Below are 19,868 nucleotides of genomic sequence, written 5' to 3'. Positions count from 1 at the left end.
AAAGTGATAAATCAAACTCCAACTAATGCTTCCTTCACGAGCAGAATGTGCTGTAATAAGGGCAGGAGGTGCCCATGATCCTGAGGAGTTGGGTGTTGTATGGAGAGTGTTCACAGAAGCTTCCCCTGGGCCTTTTGGGATCAGGGCTTAGCCACAGCACGTCCCTCATTCCCCAGAGCCATGCTGGCTCTCCTCAGGTCAGCATGGGTACCAGTGCCACACACTGCTCCTTTGTCATCATTTCTGCTGCTTGGGAAATAGGAAGAGAATTTTTTTTTCATTTTTTCTTTTTTCCTTCTTTTATTTTTTTTCCCTTAGATGTTTTTCCCCGTCCGTGGTTGATGCTGTGCTGTCTCTGCACAGCACAGAAGCTGGCTGGGCTGTGGCACCAGCTGGCTTTCCCCCGTGCAGGGTCCTCACCCTCATCACAGCCCAGAAAATTCCCATCTGGGGCATCACCTGGGTATTTCTCTGGGACAGAGCTGTCTCTGTAAGCCTCTGCCAGAGCACACAGACGCATCTGCCTCTGACACCCACCCACAAGGGGCATCCTCGATGTGCTGCAGAGGAACAGCAAGCAGGAGCTGGGAATAAGGATGAGCAGCCTTCAGATTTGGGGAGCCCCTTCCCTGTGCCCTGCAGCGCTTGGACTGCTCCATCTTCCCTGTAGCTGGGCCACACTGCAAATCATAACAATGATAATAACTCAACAAACTGTGATATCAGTGCTGTTCCTGGGGAGCAGGAGGCAGCAGTGCACCCACAGAGGTTTCTGTTTGAGGGGATCCACGGGCAGCAGACCCACGGCCTGTGCACATTGGGGCTGGAGCTGGGGGTAGCTGCCTGCCTCGGGGCCTGATCCCCTCCTGCCCAAGCCAGCAGGAGCTGTGCCTGTGCAGGTTTGGGAATGGACTGGCACCGGGCAGCTGGATACAGGCACCTGAACTGCTCCCCAGCGTGGGCACGGGCTGTACAGGTTGTCACAGGGATTCTGTCCCTTCGGTCCGGAGAGAGGTGTACAGGTGAGGCTTTCACAGCCTCTGAGCACCCCCCCAGCCACTGAGGAGGCCATCCCAAATGTGTGTGCTGGGTTTTGTGCTGTGTGTGAAGGCGCCGAGCAGCGTGCCGGACAGACGGACATCTGCTGCCCCTGCTGCGAGGAGGCCGGGATCCTCTGTGTACAGTGCCTATCTCCAGGTAACCTCGGACTGGTTACATTTGGGAAAGCAGCTCACAGGATTTCTCTGCAACACCCAGCTCTTGAAAACGCATTGTTCAGCTGTGGATGTCTAGGCAAGGCTGAAGTAGTTCCCTTGTTGGAAAATCACAGGAGCTGTACAGTACTTCTTCCTTGCTTTCCCTCCTGCTAAGGGCTGATTTGGGGAAGGACCTGGCCCAGCACAGAACGTGTTGGTGGTGTGCTTAGAACAAGTACAAAGAAAAACCAAAGTGCAGGGGAATGTTTCTGTGAGATATGCTGCTGTCCTGCGGAATGCTGGAATGCCTGGAGTGCTCTGAGCTTTATTTAAAGAGATAGTGCTTTTCACTTCTTAGAATTTGCTCTCTTTCCTTATCCAGGCGGCTTGTGAGGTGGCTTCTGAGCGATCCCAGTGACATTCGTGCCCGTGAGGCATGTTAACCACTTGCACCTGTGCTTTGCCCACCACCTGAAGGTAATAATCATCCTAATTAAGTAAGAGGACGACAATCATCTTAATTAAATTCACCTGTTCTCATGCACGCCCTCCTAGTAACAGGTTTGGACAATCATCCTGATGAAATTAACCGTTTTTATTGCACCTCCTCCGGGCGGAGTGTTTGGTCCCGCGAAGCTCCTGGAGCAGCTGCAGTTCTCCGTGGCGGTTTCGGGATGGGGGATGCTTCCCGAGGGCCGTGCAGGGCTGCCTGGGGACCAGCTATCTCTGTTTGACTGTGGTGAGTCTCCCCCAGGTACATCCTCGTTGCGGGGGTTTTCCTTCCAGGCTCTGCTGGCTGGCCCCGTGTCTCGCCGTGCTTTGCCTGGCGTGTTTTTAAGTGGCGATTAAGCAGCGCCAGGCTGACACTGGGAGGGGGGGGCGCTCCTGCGGGGTAGCTCACAGGCCCGGTGCTCTGCAGCAGATCAAACAGGCTCAGAAGAGTCCTTCTCATCTTCAGTTGGGGAATTTTACACGTGAAATGCAGCTTAGCCTCTCTGTTCGCTCGCTGGGTTTTCTCTGTAACGGAGCCCTGAATAATTTAAATAACATAACATCAGCATTAGGCTTCCGAAGCTGCTGGTGTGTGTGAGTGAGGCTCGCTACTGCCAAAGGCAATTACACACAATTGCTCCAGGAAGTTCACTATTACGTCTGTTTATTTATTTAGGTTTAAACCTCGTGTTTGGTTTGTGTTTGTGTTGGTGTTCTTTGGGGCTTTTTTTTGAGCTGTGCTGCAGGAGCGCCTGGAGTATTTGAAAAGGGTGTGTTAGGCAGGAGGACAAATAGGAAGCGCCAAGAAGCACGCAGGCCATGCCCACAGCACAGCTGGTGAGCTCTGGGAATGTCACAGTGAGGAGGAAAACACGTTGTATGCCGTGGGGGCTTGTGTCAGTAGCTTCCCCACAGTGAGGATGGTTGGGTATTGCTCTGATGGGGACGAGGGAGTCCCCTGAGAAGGGGGATGCTGTCTTGCTGTCATCACCTTCCACAACAAAAAAAAAGAGGAATGCAGGCAACAAGTGAGCCCCCAAGGCCCCTGCTGCCTCACAGGGCCCCCCAGAAAGGGTCAGGAATGTTCACTGCAGTGGGGTTCTTGCCAAAAGCAGGTCTTGGGGACCAGCCTGGGCAAGCCCACCTGGCTGGTGTGACTTTTAGAGACCCCCCCCCCCCCCACCTCCACCTTGGAAGTTTGAGTTGTCTGGGAATTCTTCACTGGAGGGAGGAACAACAAGGACCTGGCCCAGCACAGTGTGAGTGAGCAGAGGATGCCTGGCAGCCAGGGTGGTACCAGGAGCGCTGTTGGAAACTGTGAGGGTGCACAATAGGGTGGAAGCTGGGAAGGCTGGGCTTGCTGGTGAGCCTCTGGGCACAGAAGCTTTTCTCAAGGTGGGTATCCCTGGCCTGGGCATGCAGGTGCCTCCTTTCTGCTCCTGGGCTGCTGCTGTGCCCGCTCCCCCCCCCCAGGATGCTAACTGTGAACATGTTTGCATTCACCTTTAACTCTCAGGGGCAGAAGAGGTTTCTGGTCGCTGCCCCAGATGGAGAGCAGGGATTTTTCTGCCATAATCCTGTACCAGCTGCAGCCTTCATACCAAGATGCCCAAGAGGAAATCCTCCTGGAGCAAGGTGGCCTTCTCTCCTCAGCTGTGCTGCTACAGGAAGTCTCACACAAACACCCATCGAGAGGTGAGGAAGTCCTGCAGCTCCTCGTCCTCCTCGTGGATCCGGCTTGGGAATCAGCATGTGTGTGTAATTCAAGAGGAGGTGGGTGAGTGGAAGTCATGGCTTTTGCCAGGCTAACCACTACAGCTGGGAGAAGTAAACAAGGTTTGAGTGCCCTGACCTTCCTGCAGGTATGTGCCTCTATATATAGGGCAGTCTATGTATACATGTCTATATATAGCGCCTGTGCCTATAGCTCCGAGGATATAGATATCTGCTGAGAAATGGTTTGAAATGGCAGCAATGCTGTGAGATCATCTGCTCGCACCAGCCTGTGCCAGGTGTCACCCGGGCTGCACAGGGCTCCTCAAGTGCGTGTCCCTCCGTGTGCCCCCGACCTTCAGCTTCCTCGGGAGGCAGAGGTCTCCCTCCGGCGTGCCATGGGCTCTGCCTCCTTCCTGCCGAACCCGATCCCTGCCTGGACGAGCCCTCCGGCCAGCAGCACCCCTGGGCAGGCCGGGGGGCAGATCCTGGCTGGGGTTTAGGGGACAGCCCTGGCTGGCAGGAACGCTGAGGGCACCCAGGGGCGCAGCGGGGCTGCGGGCTGGGCAGGGCGTGTTTGGCCCCTGTTGGCTTTGGCCGAGGGGAGGTTTCCCCAGGGGCTTTGAGGACGTGGAGCAGTCCTAGGAGCTGAGGAAGGCCTAATCCGTGCGGAGCTGTGCCAGGGGGATGATGGGCTGTTGCTGCGGGATCTCCTCCCTAGCGGCGATGCTGTGCGGTCCTTGTGTTTGTGTTGGAGCACTGCCGCTGGTTCTGGGGACACGGAGCACGTGTGCTGTCACCCTGACGCTGGCAGGAGGCTGGGGGCTGTGTACCCCCTGCCCGGGACCCGAGGAGGATGTTGTGGATCGATAAGGGCCGCCACCACTTCCCCCGCAGGCCGTGAGATGCTGTTGGGGGGTCGTGATGGGGACCCCCCGTTATCCCCGAGGGCCGAGCGAGGCCCCGTGAGTGAGGGAGAGCGGCTTTGCGGTTCGGGGGCTGCCCCGAGCCCCCTGCCCGCGGCTGGGCTGGCCGTGCAGCTGCCGTGTCACCCCCCGAACCCCGGGCGGGGGGCTGCAACCTGAGCCTGTCCCCAGGGTCCTGCAGCCCCGCGGCCTCGTCCCGGCGAGGAGGACAAGTTAATTCCCAGATAGATGCACCCCGAGCCCCGCATCTGCCGCGGGCACGGGGGGTGGGGGGGATGGGGGTGGGGGGGGCGTGGGGCCGGGCACAGGTGCGGGGCCACCGCCCGGTTATAAATAGCGGGGAGGGGCGGCCCGGCTCCCCCCGTGCTCGGTCCCCCCCTCCAGGGCTCGGAGCGGAGCGGGATGCGGCGCCCTCCCTCCCTCCTCCCGCCCGCCGGCAGCATGAGCCCGTCCTTCCTCCTCCTCCTCCTCCTCCTCGCCCTGCCCGCCCGCGCCCGGCGAGAGCAGGTGCCCGGCGGGGCGCAGCGGGGCCGCAACGCCCCTGCGTCTTCCTCCTCCTCCTCCTCTTCCTCCTCCCCGGCGGTGGCGGCGGGGCCGAGCCGCTTCCCGCGGAGCCGCCCGGATCGGCGGCGGGGCCGGCTGTACTGCCGGGTGGGCATCGGCTTCCACCTCCAGCTGCACCCCGACGGCCGCGTGGACGGCGCCCACGACGCGAGTCCGCTCAGTGAGTGGGGGACGGGAGCTCTGGGGGGGCTGCCGGGGCTGAGCATCCCCGTCCTTGCGGGCTTCCCACCTCCGCGGGGTTGACAGAGCCCCTCGCTCCGGCCACCCTCGCCTGCGGCGGGCTGCGGCCCCGGCGGGCCCGGGAAGGGGCGTTTGGGGTGCCGGGGGGGCCGTGTTTGCGGGATCCGTGGGAGCTGCCTGTCTGCCTCCGGGAAGTGTCACCCGGGGGCTCGCCCGGCCCGGGAAAGGGAGCCCGAGGGGCTGGTGTGAGAGCGTGAGGGCGGCACTGCCGCCACAGCCCCTGGCCAGGCACCTGGGGGAGGAGATGCTGCCCTTTTTCGGTCCTTTCCCCGTGGGACTTTTCCATCCTTCTCCCTGCGTTCTCATTCTCCCCGGCACAGTGGTAGGATATATTCAGTTTAAAAATAGGACTGAGGCTGACGTTCCCTTGAGAGAAAGCTGTGCTAACTCACGGCTTATCCTCTGGTCGGAGTTGCCATGATATCCTTCCTGCTGGAGGGAATGAAATGGCAGGTGGGGATGAAAAATCCCTTCAGGAGCCCGAGGGCTCGGGCCCGAGGTGACCCTGGCAGTGGCTCAGCTGTCGGGAGCGCTCACGCAGCGGCTGCCACATCTGCCCAGGACCAAAGGATTTGGGGCCCAGACTGTGCTGTGGCCCCAGGAGGGAGAGCAGCCCCTGGGCAGGAATGCCAGGAGCTGTGCTCGGGGCGTGATGGGCACAGCAGGACGCGTGGTCTGGAGGGGTTTAGGGGATGGGTGGGAAAAGGGGGCCCCCACGCCGCGGCTGTTTTGGGAGACACGGGCTTGGAAGGGCTGGCAGAAGTCTGATGCTACAGCTGTCCTGCAGGGACCTGAATTATGTGCAGTTCCTTCCTCCTTAAGCTGAGCTATCCCCCCCCGGAAAGGCCACAGCGACACCAGCTCGGCACGTGGGAGCAGAGCCAGCCCTGGCTGGGGACACGAGCTGGTGACAGGGGGGCAGTGCCGGGCTGTGGCACTCAGGAGGCCCTCGGGAGGAAGAGGATGGCTTTTGGTAGGGAAACCAGGCGTTTGGCCTCTGGGAAATAGGGCTTGACCCTGGGCAACCCCAACAAACAGGAATGTGTCTGCCACGGCAGCAGGGCCACCCCCAGAGGGCAGGAGGGTTTGGGGTGCCCCTGGGGACAGGCAGGTGTTTGAGAAGGGACTTGCCCTGTTCCAGTGGGGCTGCTGAGTTTCGTGGCCTGTGACACGAGGGGTGTGGCAGCCCATAACCCCCCCCAAAGTGCCCCTAGGCCCTTGCTGCTGGGACTGGGGTGCCTCAGCGGGATGTGCTTCCTCCTTAAAATAAACGTGGCAAGCGGTGATCCGACACCCAGCCTTGGGGGATTTCACGTGGCTTCGTGGTGGCTCCCGTTAATCCCACGGCCCTGCCAGGGCCGGGTGAGATGCTTTGTGGGCTCCTCCCTCCGGGGCCCCGAAGCCCCTGGGGCTGCCGCGGGACCGCAGTGGCGGCTCCCCGGGATGCAGGGGGTGCTCTGGGGATGTGATGGTGCCCCCCAGCTGGCAGGGCTTGGGGGATGCCCAGCCCTCTAGCCCGCTCCGCCTGGGGAGGGGAGGTGAGGGTGCTGCTGCTGAGGGATGCTCGGAGGCTGCAGTCCTTGTGTCAGACGAGTCGCAGGTCCTGCGTGCCCCATCCGGGGTCAGAACCCCCATCACGCTCAGAAAAGTCGCGTTATTTCCATGGCTGGGCTGTGAGGGAAGATCAGGGGTGCCTCCAGCCCCAGCTGGCCTGTGGGACGCGGACTTCCCAAGGGCTGTGTCCTTGATATGAGCACGGGCAGCTCCGATCCCAGCAGGCTGGTGTAGGTGGTTTCCCCAGGGGTGAGTTGGTTCTACCACAGCCCAGCCAGGACTTGTGCCCCAAAATGGAATTTAAAAAAACCCGCAAGTCCCAGCCAGCAGCTGTATCCATCCCAGAGTGGATGGAGGCAGAGGGATGGAGCAGGAGCTGGGTGGAGCCAGGCAGCTGAGGAAGGAGCAGGGACGTGGGAGAGGAAATGCAAACCTGTCAGACGAAGTTGCATTTATTTTTTTCTCTGTCACGCCGATGTGAAAAGAACTGTGATTTATTCTGGGATTTCTGTCATCCTAGGTATTTTGGAAATATTTGCTGTGTCTCAGGGGATTGTAGGAATACGAGGAGTTTTCAGCAACAAATTTTTAGCGATGTCAAAAAAAGGAAAACTCCATGCAAGTGTAAGTAAACCCCCCCCCTTACCAGTGTGTGTGGTGTATTTATAAAGGCTCTATGACACCTCCCAAGCGTCGGCACAGCGGCACCGGCGCCGCGCAGACACCGAGGGGGCAGGTGGAGCTGCAGCCGCCCGAGCCCACCTTCCTGCCCGGGGCTTTTAGCCCTGCCCAGCGCGCCTTTGGGGGCGCGCTCGGTGTGGTTTGCATCAGCAGAGCCTGCTCTCCGAGCACGGCAGGGTTATTTTTAGCCGCCGCCGCTGCCGCAGATCGCGCAGAAGGGTTTAGCCAAATGTCTCCCGGCAGGCACACGCGTGGCGCCGGCAGCACCGCGGCCCGGGCTGGCTCTGCCCTTGGGGACAGCCAGCCGGGCAGGTGAGGGCCGGGCTGCGCCTAGGCTGTGCTGCCGCCAGGGTGGGACCATCCCGGTCACTTTGCAGGGTGTTTGCCTGAAGGCTGGGATTTCCTGTGGGTCTCGTTATGCTTTTCCCAGCTCTCTGTGTCGAATGAATCCATAAGCTGATTTCTCGGTGGGTTTCAGCCTCGGGATGCTGCTTCCCTGTTTGTTGCTGCCAGCTCCAGGGACCATTTAAACAAGCACAGAGAGTCCCTGTGCTCACACCCACGTCGGTGCCTCTGAAAGGTGTGTGTGCGTGTGCCACCCCACCAAGGGCATTTGGAAGGCAGCATCTCTTCCCTGAGGGTGCTTCCCAGAGAGCCCGGCCTAGGCTGAGGGCTGGGCAAAGGGAAAAGGCTGTTAGCCACCCTGCAGCTCCGAGACAAACCTGCCGGTCCCAGGGGGATGGCACGGATGTGTCTGCGCTGCCCGGGGCAGCAGGTCACCTCCAGGGGGATTTCCGAGCTCACCTCTCTCTCCCTTAAGCCTTTCTGGTGTGCTGCTCCTGCAGCCCTGCTGATGCTTGAAGGGTGAGCCGGTGCTTGCTTCTTGTAAGAAATCACCGAGGAACATGAATGGGATCTAGGGGAAAAGGGGATTGGTTCCGTGGAGGAAAAAATGTGAAGTGAGAGCAGAGGGGGCAGAGCATGAGGAGAGGCAAGGGATGGAGAGGAGAGGGAAGCAGGCAGAGCACGATGGCCGGACCCTCCAGAGCCTTCCCCTCTGGCGTACAATGGGCCTCTTATCTGAGCTGCAGCCTTGATTTATGCCCTGGCACAGGCAGAAATTAAATCAAGCCTCGTTGGGGCACAGTTAATTGTTGACACACAAAGGGCAGGGCCGCAGAGGGACCTCAGTCAGGGGGGTCAGGGCAGGGGTGAGGATACGCCATGCCCCGCTCGGGTGAGAGCTGCAAATTTGTAGAAACTTGACCCAAATGTCTCGAGATTGCTGGGCTGAACAATGCCAATAATGCAAACGCGGCATCTGTTGTTCTTTGCTGCGCTGGCAGGACGGGGGCTATTTCATGGCCTAACGAGCGCCGAGCAGCACAAAGCACGTCCTGTGCCCGTCACTCAGGGCAGCGCTTTGATACGGGAGTCGGGCCGGGGGCTCCGCGCTGAGCCGCAGGCAAAACGCACTCCTGCAGGAATTTGGGCTCCTTCAAAACTCGCTCTCGGGCTCTGCTCCATCCCAGCTCGGTGTTTCACAGGCGCTCTCCTCCTCCACTTTCTTTTCTTTTCTTTTCTTTTCTTTTTTTTTTTTTTATGCCAGCTTAATTAAATTACCGAGTGGTTCAAATTTAGAGGCACCAGCTTCAGGAGATGACAGTTATCCCAGCAATTATCAGTTGCGTGCACAGATGGCTTTTTCCTCCTTGGTAAATCCTCACTCTCCTGTTTGGCCATTTTTAGCACGGAGCGGGTGGGAGGGGTTTGTGCCTGTCCAGCAGGAACCCGGCCTTGCCCAGGTAATTCTCCTTTCCCAGGAGCTGCCACAAAGCCACATTCCTCGCCGGGGCAAATCTCTGCTCCACTGGGTTGTGAAATTTAACTTCTGGAGCTCTGCAGAGCAGGTCCGATGCCAGCCATGTGCTGTGGCTGCTGCCCCTGCCCTATGTGGGGGGAAAAAAAGGGTTTTCCCCCTGGAGCGGTGCAGAGATGAGCTGAGAGGCCGGGATGTGGGCAAGTCTGTGCCAGGATAATGGTGAGGGAGCTGAGGATGCACTTCCCAGGCACGTGGGACGTCCTGCCTGAGCACTGGGACCTCAGGGAACACCGAGGGTCAGTGAAGCCTTGCTGGGGAAGGTGGAGGCCTGTGCACAGGGCAGACAGCGGGGAGAGTGTATGGAAGATGGGGAGAGCCGAAGTGAGTCACAGAGGTGGTGTCCCTGGGGATCAGCAAGCTGAAGAAGGCCTAAATCCAAGTGCAATGAGGCAAAATGTGCGTGGCAGGCTGTGGGCTCTGTCACTTGGGCTGCAAGGCTCAGCTGCTTGGGTTAAATCTGGGTTTTAGAACGTTTTGCTTGTTCTTACAAAGCCCTGCTGGGGGTTGGGTCTTGCTCTGGGCGGCTGGTTTTGGAGATGGAGAGCTCAGCATCTCTTCCACGTCCGTGGTTTGGAGGTGTTGCTGTGGCATGGCGCTGGGGAAGCTTTTGGGGCAGCAGGTACCGTGCCCAGGATCAGGTTAAAGCGTGGCAGAGCATTTGGGAGGGGCTGCCAGAAGGTGCAGACTGGGGATTCCGGGGCTGTGGGCACACAGGTGCAGTGCTGAGCTCTGCTCTTTGGTTTTGGAATGCTTTTTCCCAGGAAAGCCCAAACCTGGGTGGCAAGCAGCTACTGAGGTACCTACACCGGGTGCCTGGCACCCTCGGTGTGGGTGTCCCGTGTCTCCAGCCGCTCCCTAGGGTCGGCTTTGGGGAGGCAGCGAGCGCCTGGGGTGGGGGCCAGCTGCCCCTCGGCCCTTGCGAGCGGTGTCCCCTGTGTCCCCCCGCAGGCTCGCTTCACGGTGGACTGCCATTTCCGGGAGCGCTTCCAGGAGAACAGCTACAACACCTACGCCTCGGCCGTGCACCGCAGCCCCCGCTCGGGCCGCCAGTGGTACGTGGCGCTCAACAAGCGGGGCAAAGCCAAGCGCGGCTGCAGCCCCCGCGCCCGGCCCCAGCACGTCTCCACGCACTTCCTGCCCCGCTTCGGGCAGCCGCAGCCCCCCGAGCTCGCCTTCACCGTGGCCCTGCCCGAGAAGAAGCCCCCGCCGCCCAAGCCCAAGGCCGCCCCATCCCCGCCGCGCAAGAGCCCCGGCCCGGCCAGGTACCGGCTCAAGTTCCGCTTTGGGTAGCGCCGGGCACCGGGCAGCTCTGGGGGTGACCCCGCGGGGACCCGAGTCTCCCTCCGCACATGGACACCGGGAGGCTCCCGGGCGGCCCTGCCGGGCTCGGGGCCGTCTCTTCAGCGCACGGGCGTCCCCCGAGGCGTGCCAAGGAGAATTCCTGCGGTGAACCGGGAGCGCTGGACGGGACTTCGGGTGAGCGTTCTGTTGTTGGGACGAGCAGAAAGGTACCTCTACAGCGAACGTACGTTCTTATTTTCACTAGTGACTCCTTTGACAATCATTTTCACACGAGAGAGATGTTCAGAGCCAAGCGGTTTTGTTTGTTTTTCTCGCATCTCCTTCTTGCTGCACTTTTTCCTCCGACCATACCTCAGGCACCGTGCATCCAGGTCTGTCCCTTTCCCTTCTCTCGGAAGCCAGCTCTTCCCTTCCGCAGGTTAAACCCAGAGACCGAGCCCTGCGGACTCTGCCGCCTTACCTGTGGTGCGGGGTGCTCTCCGAGCCCCTCGTTGGCAATAAGAGGCGTGTGGGTCTATTTTGTGGGGTCGCAGGCTGGCGGAGGGTGGCTGCCTGCAGCCCGCCCCCGGCCGTCTCTCCCGTTCTTCCCGGACAGCTGGAGGAGCGAGTCTCTTCCCGTCCATCCAGGCGCGGATGGGATGCCTGCTTTGAAATACCTCTGCCCCGGTGCCGGGGCCTTCCCGCTCCCTGGAGGAGTCCCCCGCGGGTATCCCCACGGGATAGGGATGCCTGTGGCCCCCAGGTGCCCGCCGGTTTCGTCCAACAGTTTTTGCTGCTGATTTATTTTATCACTCTCAGTACATTTGCCGAGGCAGGGACAAGGCTTTTGTTTTTCAGCGAGCGCGGCGATGTGGCAATAAGTGCAGTTTCGGCTGCTTGTCCCTTGGGGAGCGTCTCCCCCGCCCTGGCGGCCCTGATGTGGAATTGTTTCTCCGTGGCGGCGTGTCCCGTGGGGTGGCTGTGCGCACGGAGTTGGTAGCGGGTGTTGAGCAGCGTTGCTGCATGCACAGGCACTGGCGGCATCGAACCTCACCGGTGAAGCCTTAATAGGAGCCCGGGTGGGCTCAGGGTGGCAGAGCCCCTCAGGACCTGAGCCCTGCCAGCGGCCGGCAGCAATAATCATCCTCCCCTCCTCATCTGAATGTGGTGCCAATGGCTGTGTCCTTTGGGATCCTGGTTCTTTGCCTTTGTCATCCTTCTGGCAGCCCCTGGCCGGACGTGTGTGCTCCACGGGATGGGGACGCTGGAATAAAACTGTTGTGGTTCATTTTATAACACGATTGTGTGATCTCTTGCCTCGTCTGTGCCTTCTTCCCTTCTCCTGAAGGACCAAACAAGCTGCGATGGGAGGGTGGAGCAGAGCTGAAGGAATGGGTGTGCTCCCTTTGCTGTGCCCCCAAACTGTGCCTCGGGGCGTCCCTCCCCACGGCTCCTCCGGGGCAACTCGGGGCAGGTGAGCGGGGGTGTCCTGCGCTCCCCGCCACTTCCAGCTGGGCTGGGTGACTGTGCTGGGACAGGATCCAAGTGATTTGTGCCTGGTTCATCTCCGTGAGCTGATGGAATCAGAGCCCTGGCAGGCGCTGCCCCAGCCCGGGCAGGTGTGTGGAGCTCCCCCGGCAGGTAAGGGAGCAGCCACTGTGCTGGTCTTGCTGCCCCTGCATCCCCCCAGAGGAAACAAGGTGTGGTTTCATCTCTTTTCGTACTTTTGGTGGAAAAAAAACCCCAAACCCTGGTGTTTTGCTGTTGTGGTAGTAATTAAAGCACAGTCGTGCAATTGAAACAAAGAGGTCTGTGCTTGGGGGAGAGCAGGGTGGGGGATCCAGCAGACACTCCCTGTTCCTGTCAGACACTCTTCTTTAAGGGAATTCACCGGGCTTGCTCAGCAGCAGGGGACGAAAGGCCTGAGAATGTGACAAATATTTCTGTTAAATTTAAATATTGTTTTTTGGGGGAGTGTTTTTTCTGTTTCCCTGTTGAGCCACCTCAGAGGTACTGCTGCAGTGCTGGGGAGAACAAGCCAGAAACCCAAGCATATAAAGAGGATTCCCAAGTTCCTTTCCAGGCAATTTTTGCCTTCAGAAGAGGTGCAAATCCCCATGGAGCTGAGAAGGGCGATGTGAGGAGCGCAGCACTGTCCCCAGCTCCCTGCTTTGGAGACATCCATTGGCCTGCAGAGAGGAGAAAAGCCTTCCCATCCTTTGTCACCTGCAGTCACCCCTGCCGGGGGTGTGAGTCTTGTCCCAGATCCCCCTGGAGGATCTGTGTCCTGCACTCCCCAATCCATGGCTTGGAAGGAGCATCCTTCAGCAGGAGAGAGAGGAAGAGGATTTCCTGTGGAGCTGGCAAGTTTGAGCAGGTGAGGAAAGAAAAATGGAGCCAAGTGAGAGCTGAGGAGTTCTTGAGGGATCCCCGGGAGGGGCGGGGCTGGGCTGTGACCAGGGCAGGGTGTGTGCAGCCCCCCCAGATCCCCCCGCTCCTGGCTCAGAAATGCCAAGGAGATCCCGTGCCGTGCTTGTGGGGTACCATTTGGGCACCGAGTCGCTCCCGGGGACGCTCTGCTGGAACAAGCTGCGCCACAGCGACATCCCAAGGCTCCCAAAGGCTGGAATTCGCATCTCCGAAGCGCAGTGCGCCCTGCTGGGCGCCAGCTCAGGGGCAGCGGGATGCCCGCAGGCGGTCCCGGCGGCAGGGCCGGTCGCTTGCCGAGGAGCTCCGGGGGACCAAGGGGGTGAAGGCCAAGCCTTTGTTCGGCTGTGGGAGTCTCTGGCGAGGGCAGCTCCGGCAGAGCTTATGCAGTTTTGGGTCTTTTTTTTTTTTTCTTTTTTTTTTTGAGCAGCGCCTTCTCGCACTTGCGGCAGGCAGCGAGCTCTTGATGTGAAAACTGAGCCTGCCTCGGGAATTCTGGGCTTTGCAGTCATCTCTTATCGTGTTCTGGGTCTGCTTCCCTCTGGTTTTCCCTTCCTGCCCTTTCTCCTCTCTGATTCCCGGGCGTGCACGCCTTCCAACACTTCACTTCCTCGTGTGCTTTCCCGGCCCCTTGAGGAAAATGCATTAACAACTACCATAAATAGTAGGTGGGGGGGGCCTTGCTACGAGGAGCTAAAAACATTTTTGTAGCACTTGGGTTGTCAGCATAGCTGGTGAACGGAGGAGCCACTGAGTAGCTTTGCTGCCCTGTGTGATTTTCCCCTTTTTCTCCTGCGGTGAGATGACTGTGGCATAATTTTAGAGCGTGTGTCAAACGTCTTTGGTAGCATTTGTGGGCCAGGAGCATACGGGCTGCTTAGTTCAGCTATTGCCATCCCTCATCTGCTACCCTGTTTGGAGCTCCTAATTCAGGCAAAAACTGACTTTTTTTTTTGTTTAAATGCCTTTTAACTTATTATTATTACTATTATTATTATGCAGGATTGACTCTTGACCGAATCATATAACCCCAGAATGGATTTGCTGGAGAAGGACCTTAAAGTTCATCCCGTTCCACACCCCTGCCCAGGGACAACTGGGCAACATTCCACCCCTGAGCAGGGACAGCTTCCACTGGACTGGGTTGCTTCCCAGATGGCACTGATCCAAAGTAAACCTGGGTTTAAGTTCCATCAGCCAGAGGAGGGAATGAGCCCTGGTGCCAGCCACCCTGGGGGCACCAGGCAGGTCTCACCATTTCTCTGCTGTCATTTGCACTGTGTGGTTATCCCTTGGTCAGAGAGGGCAGAAAATGAGGCAGGAGGGGCAGTTCATTTTGTTTCTGTCAGCTCCAGGCTTGGGGCAACTGCAGAGCACTTGGGGTTCAAATAATCCTGCCCAAATGCAGGATTGGGCACTTGTGGATCCCTCTGTGCCTCTCTTCCTCTGGTCCTTTGGCTGCCTCAGAAACACCTGCCCCTACTGGATGCACTTTTACACATGTAAATTTAGGTTTTCAGGGAAGTCCTCAGGGCTGATGAAAACATGTTCTGTTTAGGAAACACACAGAAAGCAGGTGCTTTGGCACTCTTGTTAATAGTAGGTCTTGCACTGTGTTTCTACTGGGTTTTTTTATCTTGTATTTAGGAGGACCCCTAAACTGGAAAATAAAAAGTGAGAGAGAAAATGTTGGTTTTCATTTTTAAGTTTTGTTTCGGGTGTTGTTATGTCAAGTGATGCCACCAAAACATCACGTGAATAATTGACCTTCAGGCCTGTGCTGTTCGTTCTTTTATTGTGTTTCAGTGGCTGGAGGTGCCTTGTTCCAACTCCCTCCACCCACGGTTCCAGGTGGGCCCCAGGAACACACACTCTGGAAGCGCTGGATTCGGGGTGTTGTGTACGAAGGGAGAGCCAAAGCAGCTCCAGGGCTGCAGTCCTGGGCAGAGCAGGTGTGAGCCAGAGACACATGAGCCCTGAGCATAGGCAGAGGTCCCCATTCAGAGCTCCACCCTCTCCCAGGGCAGGCATTTCCTGCCCGAGAGCAGGCTGCCAGCCTGAAAGAAGGTTTTTTTGTCCCTATCCGGACTGCCATCCCACCGTGGCCATAGTTAAAAAAGGTGCTTCTGAGAGACAGATTCTCACGTGTCTTTCATCGTTGCTGCCTGAGGACAAGGGGTGGGAAGAAATGAATTGGCTTTGACTTGAGAGCTGGATTGTGTCTTCTTTTCCTCTGCTCATTTGTTCCTGTAGCCTTTTCCTCTTTCTCCTGCCGTGCCCCACAGTTTTGCTTTTTGTTGCCACCAAGAGACTCGGTGCTTATTTTCACTGTGCTTTTCTTGGGGCTTGCTCCTCTGCAGCACACCTGAGTCCCAGAGCTGCTCTTGGTCCTTGCTTGTCCTTGGTCCTTGTTTTGGCCCTGGTGCCAGGGAGGGGGGGTGACAGGCTGTTTGCTTGGTGCACAGGGATGGAAGCACTTGGAGCATCTTTCATTATGTGTGGCCTGGGGTCTGTTGTGGGGCTTCTATTTTGTTGTTCTAGAGAAAATCAAAGCAGTTGGTTTAGCACACGAAAGATTAGAGAGATTTTATCAGAAGCTGGGGAAAGCTGTCTAATTTTTCCTCCTACAAGCTTGAGTTTTTCCTTTCTTTTTCAATGCCTGCTGCATTTGGGTGTCCCAAGGAGGGCTGGGTTCCTCACAAAGAATTTCAGGAGTTGGTGTTTTTTGTCACAACTCCTTTGGTGATGTGTCAGAGAGGGAGAAATTGCTTTTTGTCATCCTGACTTTTTCCATCCAGGCACATGGGATATCTCAGTGCTGGCACAGTTCTCTGAGAAACAGCAGTGTGTGAGAGGTTTAAGACTTGAGAGCTACTCCACTGTGTATGGATTGCCAGGATTTGGTCAGCCTCAGCGCTGGATTGCCCAAGTCACTGCCAGGCAGCAGGACAGGGAGGGCTGTCAGACCCCAGCTGGCAGTCTGTGCTGGCACTGCAGGGAGTGAGTGCCCCCTTCCCAAATCAGACCAACAGAGCCCGAGGGCTCCTACAGCAATACTTTATTCCTTACTTCTCCTTGTGATAATTTATATTTCAAATTCCTGTGAGCAACTATTTATTTTTTCTTGGAGTAAACCGCACTGCAGAGACAGCTTACAGAGGAGGCCAGAGCTGTGTTTGGGGCAGAGAGTGCTGAGAGCTGCGCTTTCCCGTGCTCCTGCAGCTACAGCCGGGACAAACGCACTGTGCCAAGTCCCGTTTCCCAGCGCTCCCACCTGGAGAAGCTCTCCGTCCCTGCGAGACAGCGAACAGGTATTTATGTGCCAAGCGCTCGGGCTGGACCGGGAGCCCTGCGAGTAGGAGCACGGTTTCAGTTTATTCCCAGCCGTTTCCGACCCGCTCGGACCGGACCGGACCGAACCGGTGCTAAGGGCGCCTCACTGCTGCCGCCTTGCGGCCGCGCTGCCCCACTACACCCGGGACTACGCATGCGCACTGCACCAAAGAGCGGACTGAGGACGCCTGCCGGCTGCTTTTCGGTACTGCAAGGGAAGTGCGCGCATGCGCAATACCAACAGAAGCGCCGTAGGTCACGTGGTCAGTGAGGGCAGCTTAGAGCATGCGCAGTATGGAACTGACGCCGCGCGTCACGTGGTATCTAAGGGTGGGAGCGCGCCGGTGACGCGCATGCGCACTGCCCCGAGCGGCACAGTGAGGACACCTGGCGGCCACTATGTCGTATTGCAGCGGCAGAGCGCGCATGCGCACTGTTAGCGGAGGGACTGTGGGTGACGTAGACAGTGAGGGCAAACGAGCGTGCGCAGTAGAGAGCTGGCGCCCAGCGTCACGTGGTGTCTAAGGGCGCCAGCGCGCCGCTGACGCGCATGCGCCCTGGCGGTAAAGGCGCGGCGTGCTGCCGCCTTGTGGGGAGCGGTTGGCACTGCAGGGCAGGAGCGGCGGCGGCGGTTCCGGGCCCGGCCCTGCGGTAACTCCGGCCCCGAGCGGCCCTGACCGGCACCTGCGGGCGCGACTCCCGGCCCCCCTGGGACAATGCAGGAGCCGAGCGGGTGCAGAGGCTGCAGCCGCGCTGAAGGTGAGCGGGGAGCGGGAAGAGTCGTGTGGGGAGCAGGCGGCGGGGCCGTGGCTGAGGGCGGCGCTGTGGAGGTGTGAGTGCTGCTGCCGACAGAGCCTCGGTTTGTGTTGCTGATGTAAACGTGGAAAGCAGGGAGCGAGTTGGTACAAAAGCACTGTTGGTGCTCGGGCTGGTGAACCAGGACTCAGGGCAGGGAGTCGGTTTCCTGAGCTCCTCTATTTCCTCTTCCCTCTCTCAGGAGCAGTCATGAGGAGTTTCCCGTTTGGAGCTGGGCTCCAGAAGGAAGGAACCTGAGATTGTTGCTCCTGATGAAACTGTGAGTGTATGACGCTTGCTGCTCTGAGCAGCCACTAACTCTCAGGGATATTTTAAGTATTAAAATTGGTCATTTTTATTTCCTCTCTGCCCAAACCACTCCGCTGTCCCCGCAGGGTTCGCTGAACTGAAATGCAGAGCATCCTGAGGCACTTGGTGCCTGCGGCTGTGGCAGGCAGAAAACATCACTGTCTGTCTGACCTGGATTGGGATGTGCATTTACAGAGGTACTCAGAGTGGGGAAACGCCAGCAGGGTGGTGGGAAGGGCTTTGTCCCATGTCTGGACAGCATCACGGCAGGGATGTTGTCGAAATATCCCTTGTCTTTGCTGTCCCAGCTCAGGGTGTTTGCTGAATGGGGTGTGGAGTGAGGAGGTCTCTGTGGGGTCAGTGGGAGACAGAGACAAATCAGCTCCAGTAGGCTGAGGACCATCCCCTGTAATTTACAGAACACTTAATCCAATAGTGACACAAACCTGTGGCAATGATTCTAAGTAAGGTTTGGGCTTTTCCTTCTCAGGGTCACTGGGAAGCGTGGGACAAGAACTGAACCATAACTTCTGGCAGGCCCTGTCAGGGAGAGCAGCCGCAAACTGTGGTGGAGGAATACCCACAACTACCTGTGAGGTGATGATGTACAGTTTTGACATGAATTGGGCGAGGAAACCACGTTATTTTGAAGGAACATCTCAGGTGGAACACGTGAGAAGGATGATTTGACGAGAGTAATCCTGACAGTGAGAAATATGTTGATGTTGGGTTTTTTTACCTAAGCAGAGCATCTGAAAGCACTCCAGAGTGCTTTCAGATGCTCTGCTTAGGTAAAAAAACATGATGGGAGGTTGTGATAGCCTCCTTTTGGCTGGGAGACTGAGCAGGAGACCCTGCTGATCTTGTTCATCTCCTTGGTGTCTCCTGCTTGAAATAAAAGTGTCCTTCTCCTCTCTCCCTTCCATAATTCCGGGGTCATTGTTTTTCCTGTTATGGCTGGCTGATGGGCAGAGGAAACGCTGCCTCAGGTGTGGGTCCGCAGCAGCCATGAGCCAGCTTGACCACCAGCTTTGAACACGCGACTCAAACAGAGGACGACTTCAGGAGAGGGTGAAGTGTTTCTGAGGCTTTCCCCTAATTCTCTGACCCCTGGGTCTTCCCCCTTAGCGTCCTGCCGCAAGCCTCCGCACCCGCTCGGCTCCTGCAGTGTCCCAGGGGGGCCGGGAGCCGCGCCCGCAGGTGCCGGGCAGGGCCGCTCGGGGCCAGGGTTACCGTGAGCCGGGGCCGGAACCGCCGCCGCTCCTGCCCTGCAGTACCGCCCGCTCCCCACAAGGCGGCAGCACGCCTCGCCTTTAACGCCTGAACGCTTAGACACCACGTGACGCTGGGCGCCAGCTCTTTACTGCGCATGCTCCTGTTTGCCCTCACTGTACACGTCACCCACAACGCCTCTGCTAACAGTGCGCATGCGCGCCCGCCGCTGCAGTACTGCGTAGCGGCCGCCAGGTGTCCTCAGTGAGCCGCTCGGGGTACTGCGCATGTGCCGCTCCGGGACGCCCTTCTGCCCTTAGAAACCACGTGACGCGTGGCGTCAGCTCCCGACTGCGCATGCTCCGGTTTGCCCTCATAGACCACGTGACCCACAACGCCTCCGTATTAGAGCGCATGCGCGCCCTGCCGCTGCAGTACCGGATCGCGGCCGCCAGGTGTCCTCACCGCGCCGCTCGGGCAGTGCCCACGCGCGGCTCCGGGTGCAGTAGCGCGGCGTGGCCGCAAGGCGGCAGCAGCGAGGCGCCGTTCGGTGCGGTTCGGTGCCCAAAATCTCTGCCCAGGGCAGTTCCAGCGGCGCTCCCGCAGGTTTGAGCCTCAGGCCGTTGTCCTGAGCTCTGCCTTTTCCTGCTTCTTCCTGCGTGTGCTTCTCATGGACGGTGACTGTGCGGCGACAGTTCTGTGCTCTGCAGTCAGAACTTTATTTCACTTACTTTGTCTTTTCCTCTGCTTTCTTAATCTTGCCCTTTCCCCGCTATTTCACTGCTCTCTACATCCTCAGAGTTTCGGCTGGGTGCTCTCCTAGCCTCTTAATGGAAATAAATTAATAAATACGGCAACTAGAGGCTTGTTTGTGGGGCACGGGGGGCTTGGCTTGCCCTAAGGAGCCAAAACCCCCTTTTTAAGCGTTACTTTCTCAGCGTGCTTTGTGAGCAGTGGGACGTAGGGTAAAATTACAGTGCAAGCCGCGAGTTTAGGCATAAATTGATTTTTAAAAAGAAATTTTCTATGTGCTAAGCGCAACCCGGGAGAATTGCAGAACGCCCTCCCTCCTGCGGCCCCGCCCCTCCCGCCGGCCTGGCCCCGCCCCTTCGCGAGCCCGGCCCCGCCCCCTCCGCTACCCCGCCATTCCCGCCGGCCCGCCCTGCTGTGGGAGGGGGCGGGGCCTGAAGCCGTTGTCCAATCAGCGCGGCGCGCGGCGCCCTGGCGCGGCCAATGGCGAGGCAGGGCGGCAAGCTTGTGCGC

The 19,868-nt window shown here is 58.5% G+C and overlaps 1 protein-coding gene and 1 long non-coding RNA gene across 3 annotated transcripts; both read left to right on the top strand.

Moving 5' to 3' along the window:
• The first annotated feature begins 4,729 nt into the window (after nt 1-4,729).
• FGF5 (fibroblast growth factor 5) lies at nt 4,730-10,538 on the top strand. The gene is made up of 3 exons (XM_030238733.2): nt 4,730-5,051; nt 7,206-7,309; nt 10,197-10,538. Exons 1-3 carry the CDS (start codon nt 4,730-4,732, stop codon nt 10,536-10,538), a joined length of 768 nt encoding a protein of 255 aa, XP_030094593.2.
• Nucleotides 10,539-16,897: 6,359 nt separating this feature from the next.
• Nucleotides 16,898-18,154, top strand: LOC108963372 (uncharacterized). Of its 2 annotated transcripts, none has more exons than XR_003946082.2 (4): nt 16,898-17,048; nt 17,287-17,364; nt 17,480-17,590; nt 17,884-18,154. It is a non-coding gene; the product is annotated as an uncharacterized LOC108963372 (long non-coding RNA). The 2 variants fall into 2 exon arrangements; XR_007777453.1 differs by lacking the exon at nt 16,898-17,048 and adding an exon at nt 17,071-17,191.
• The last annotated feature ends 1,714 nt before the right edge of the window (nt 18,155-19,868 follow it).

Source organism: Serinus canaria, chromosome 4 (assembly GCF_022539315.1).
Source record: "Serinus canaria isolate serCan28SL12 chromosome 4, serCan2020, whole genome shotgun sequence".
Taxonomy (NCBI): domain Eukaryota; kingdom Metazoa; phylum Chordata; class Aves; order Passeriformes; family Fringillidae; genus Serinus; species Serinus canaria.
Note: the sequence above shows the minus strand (reverse complement) of the source record. Positions and strands in the feature narration are given on the sequence as shown.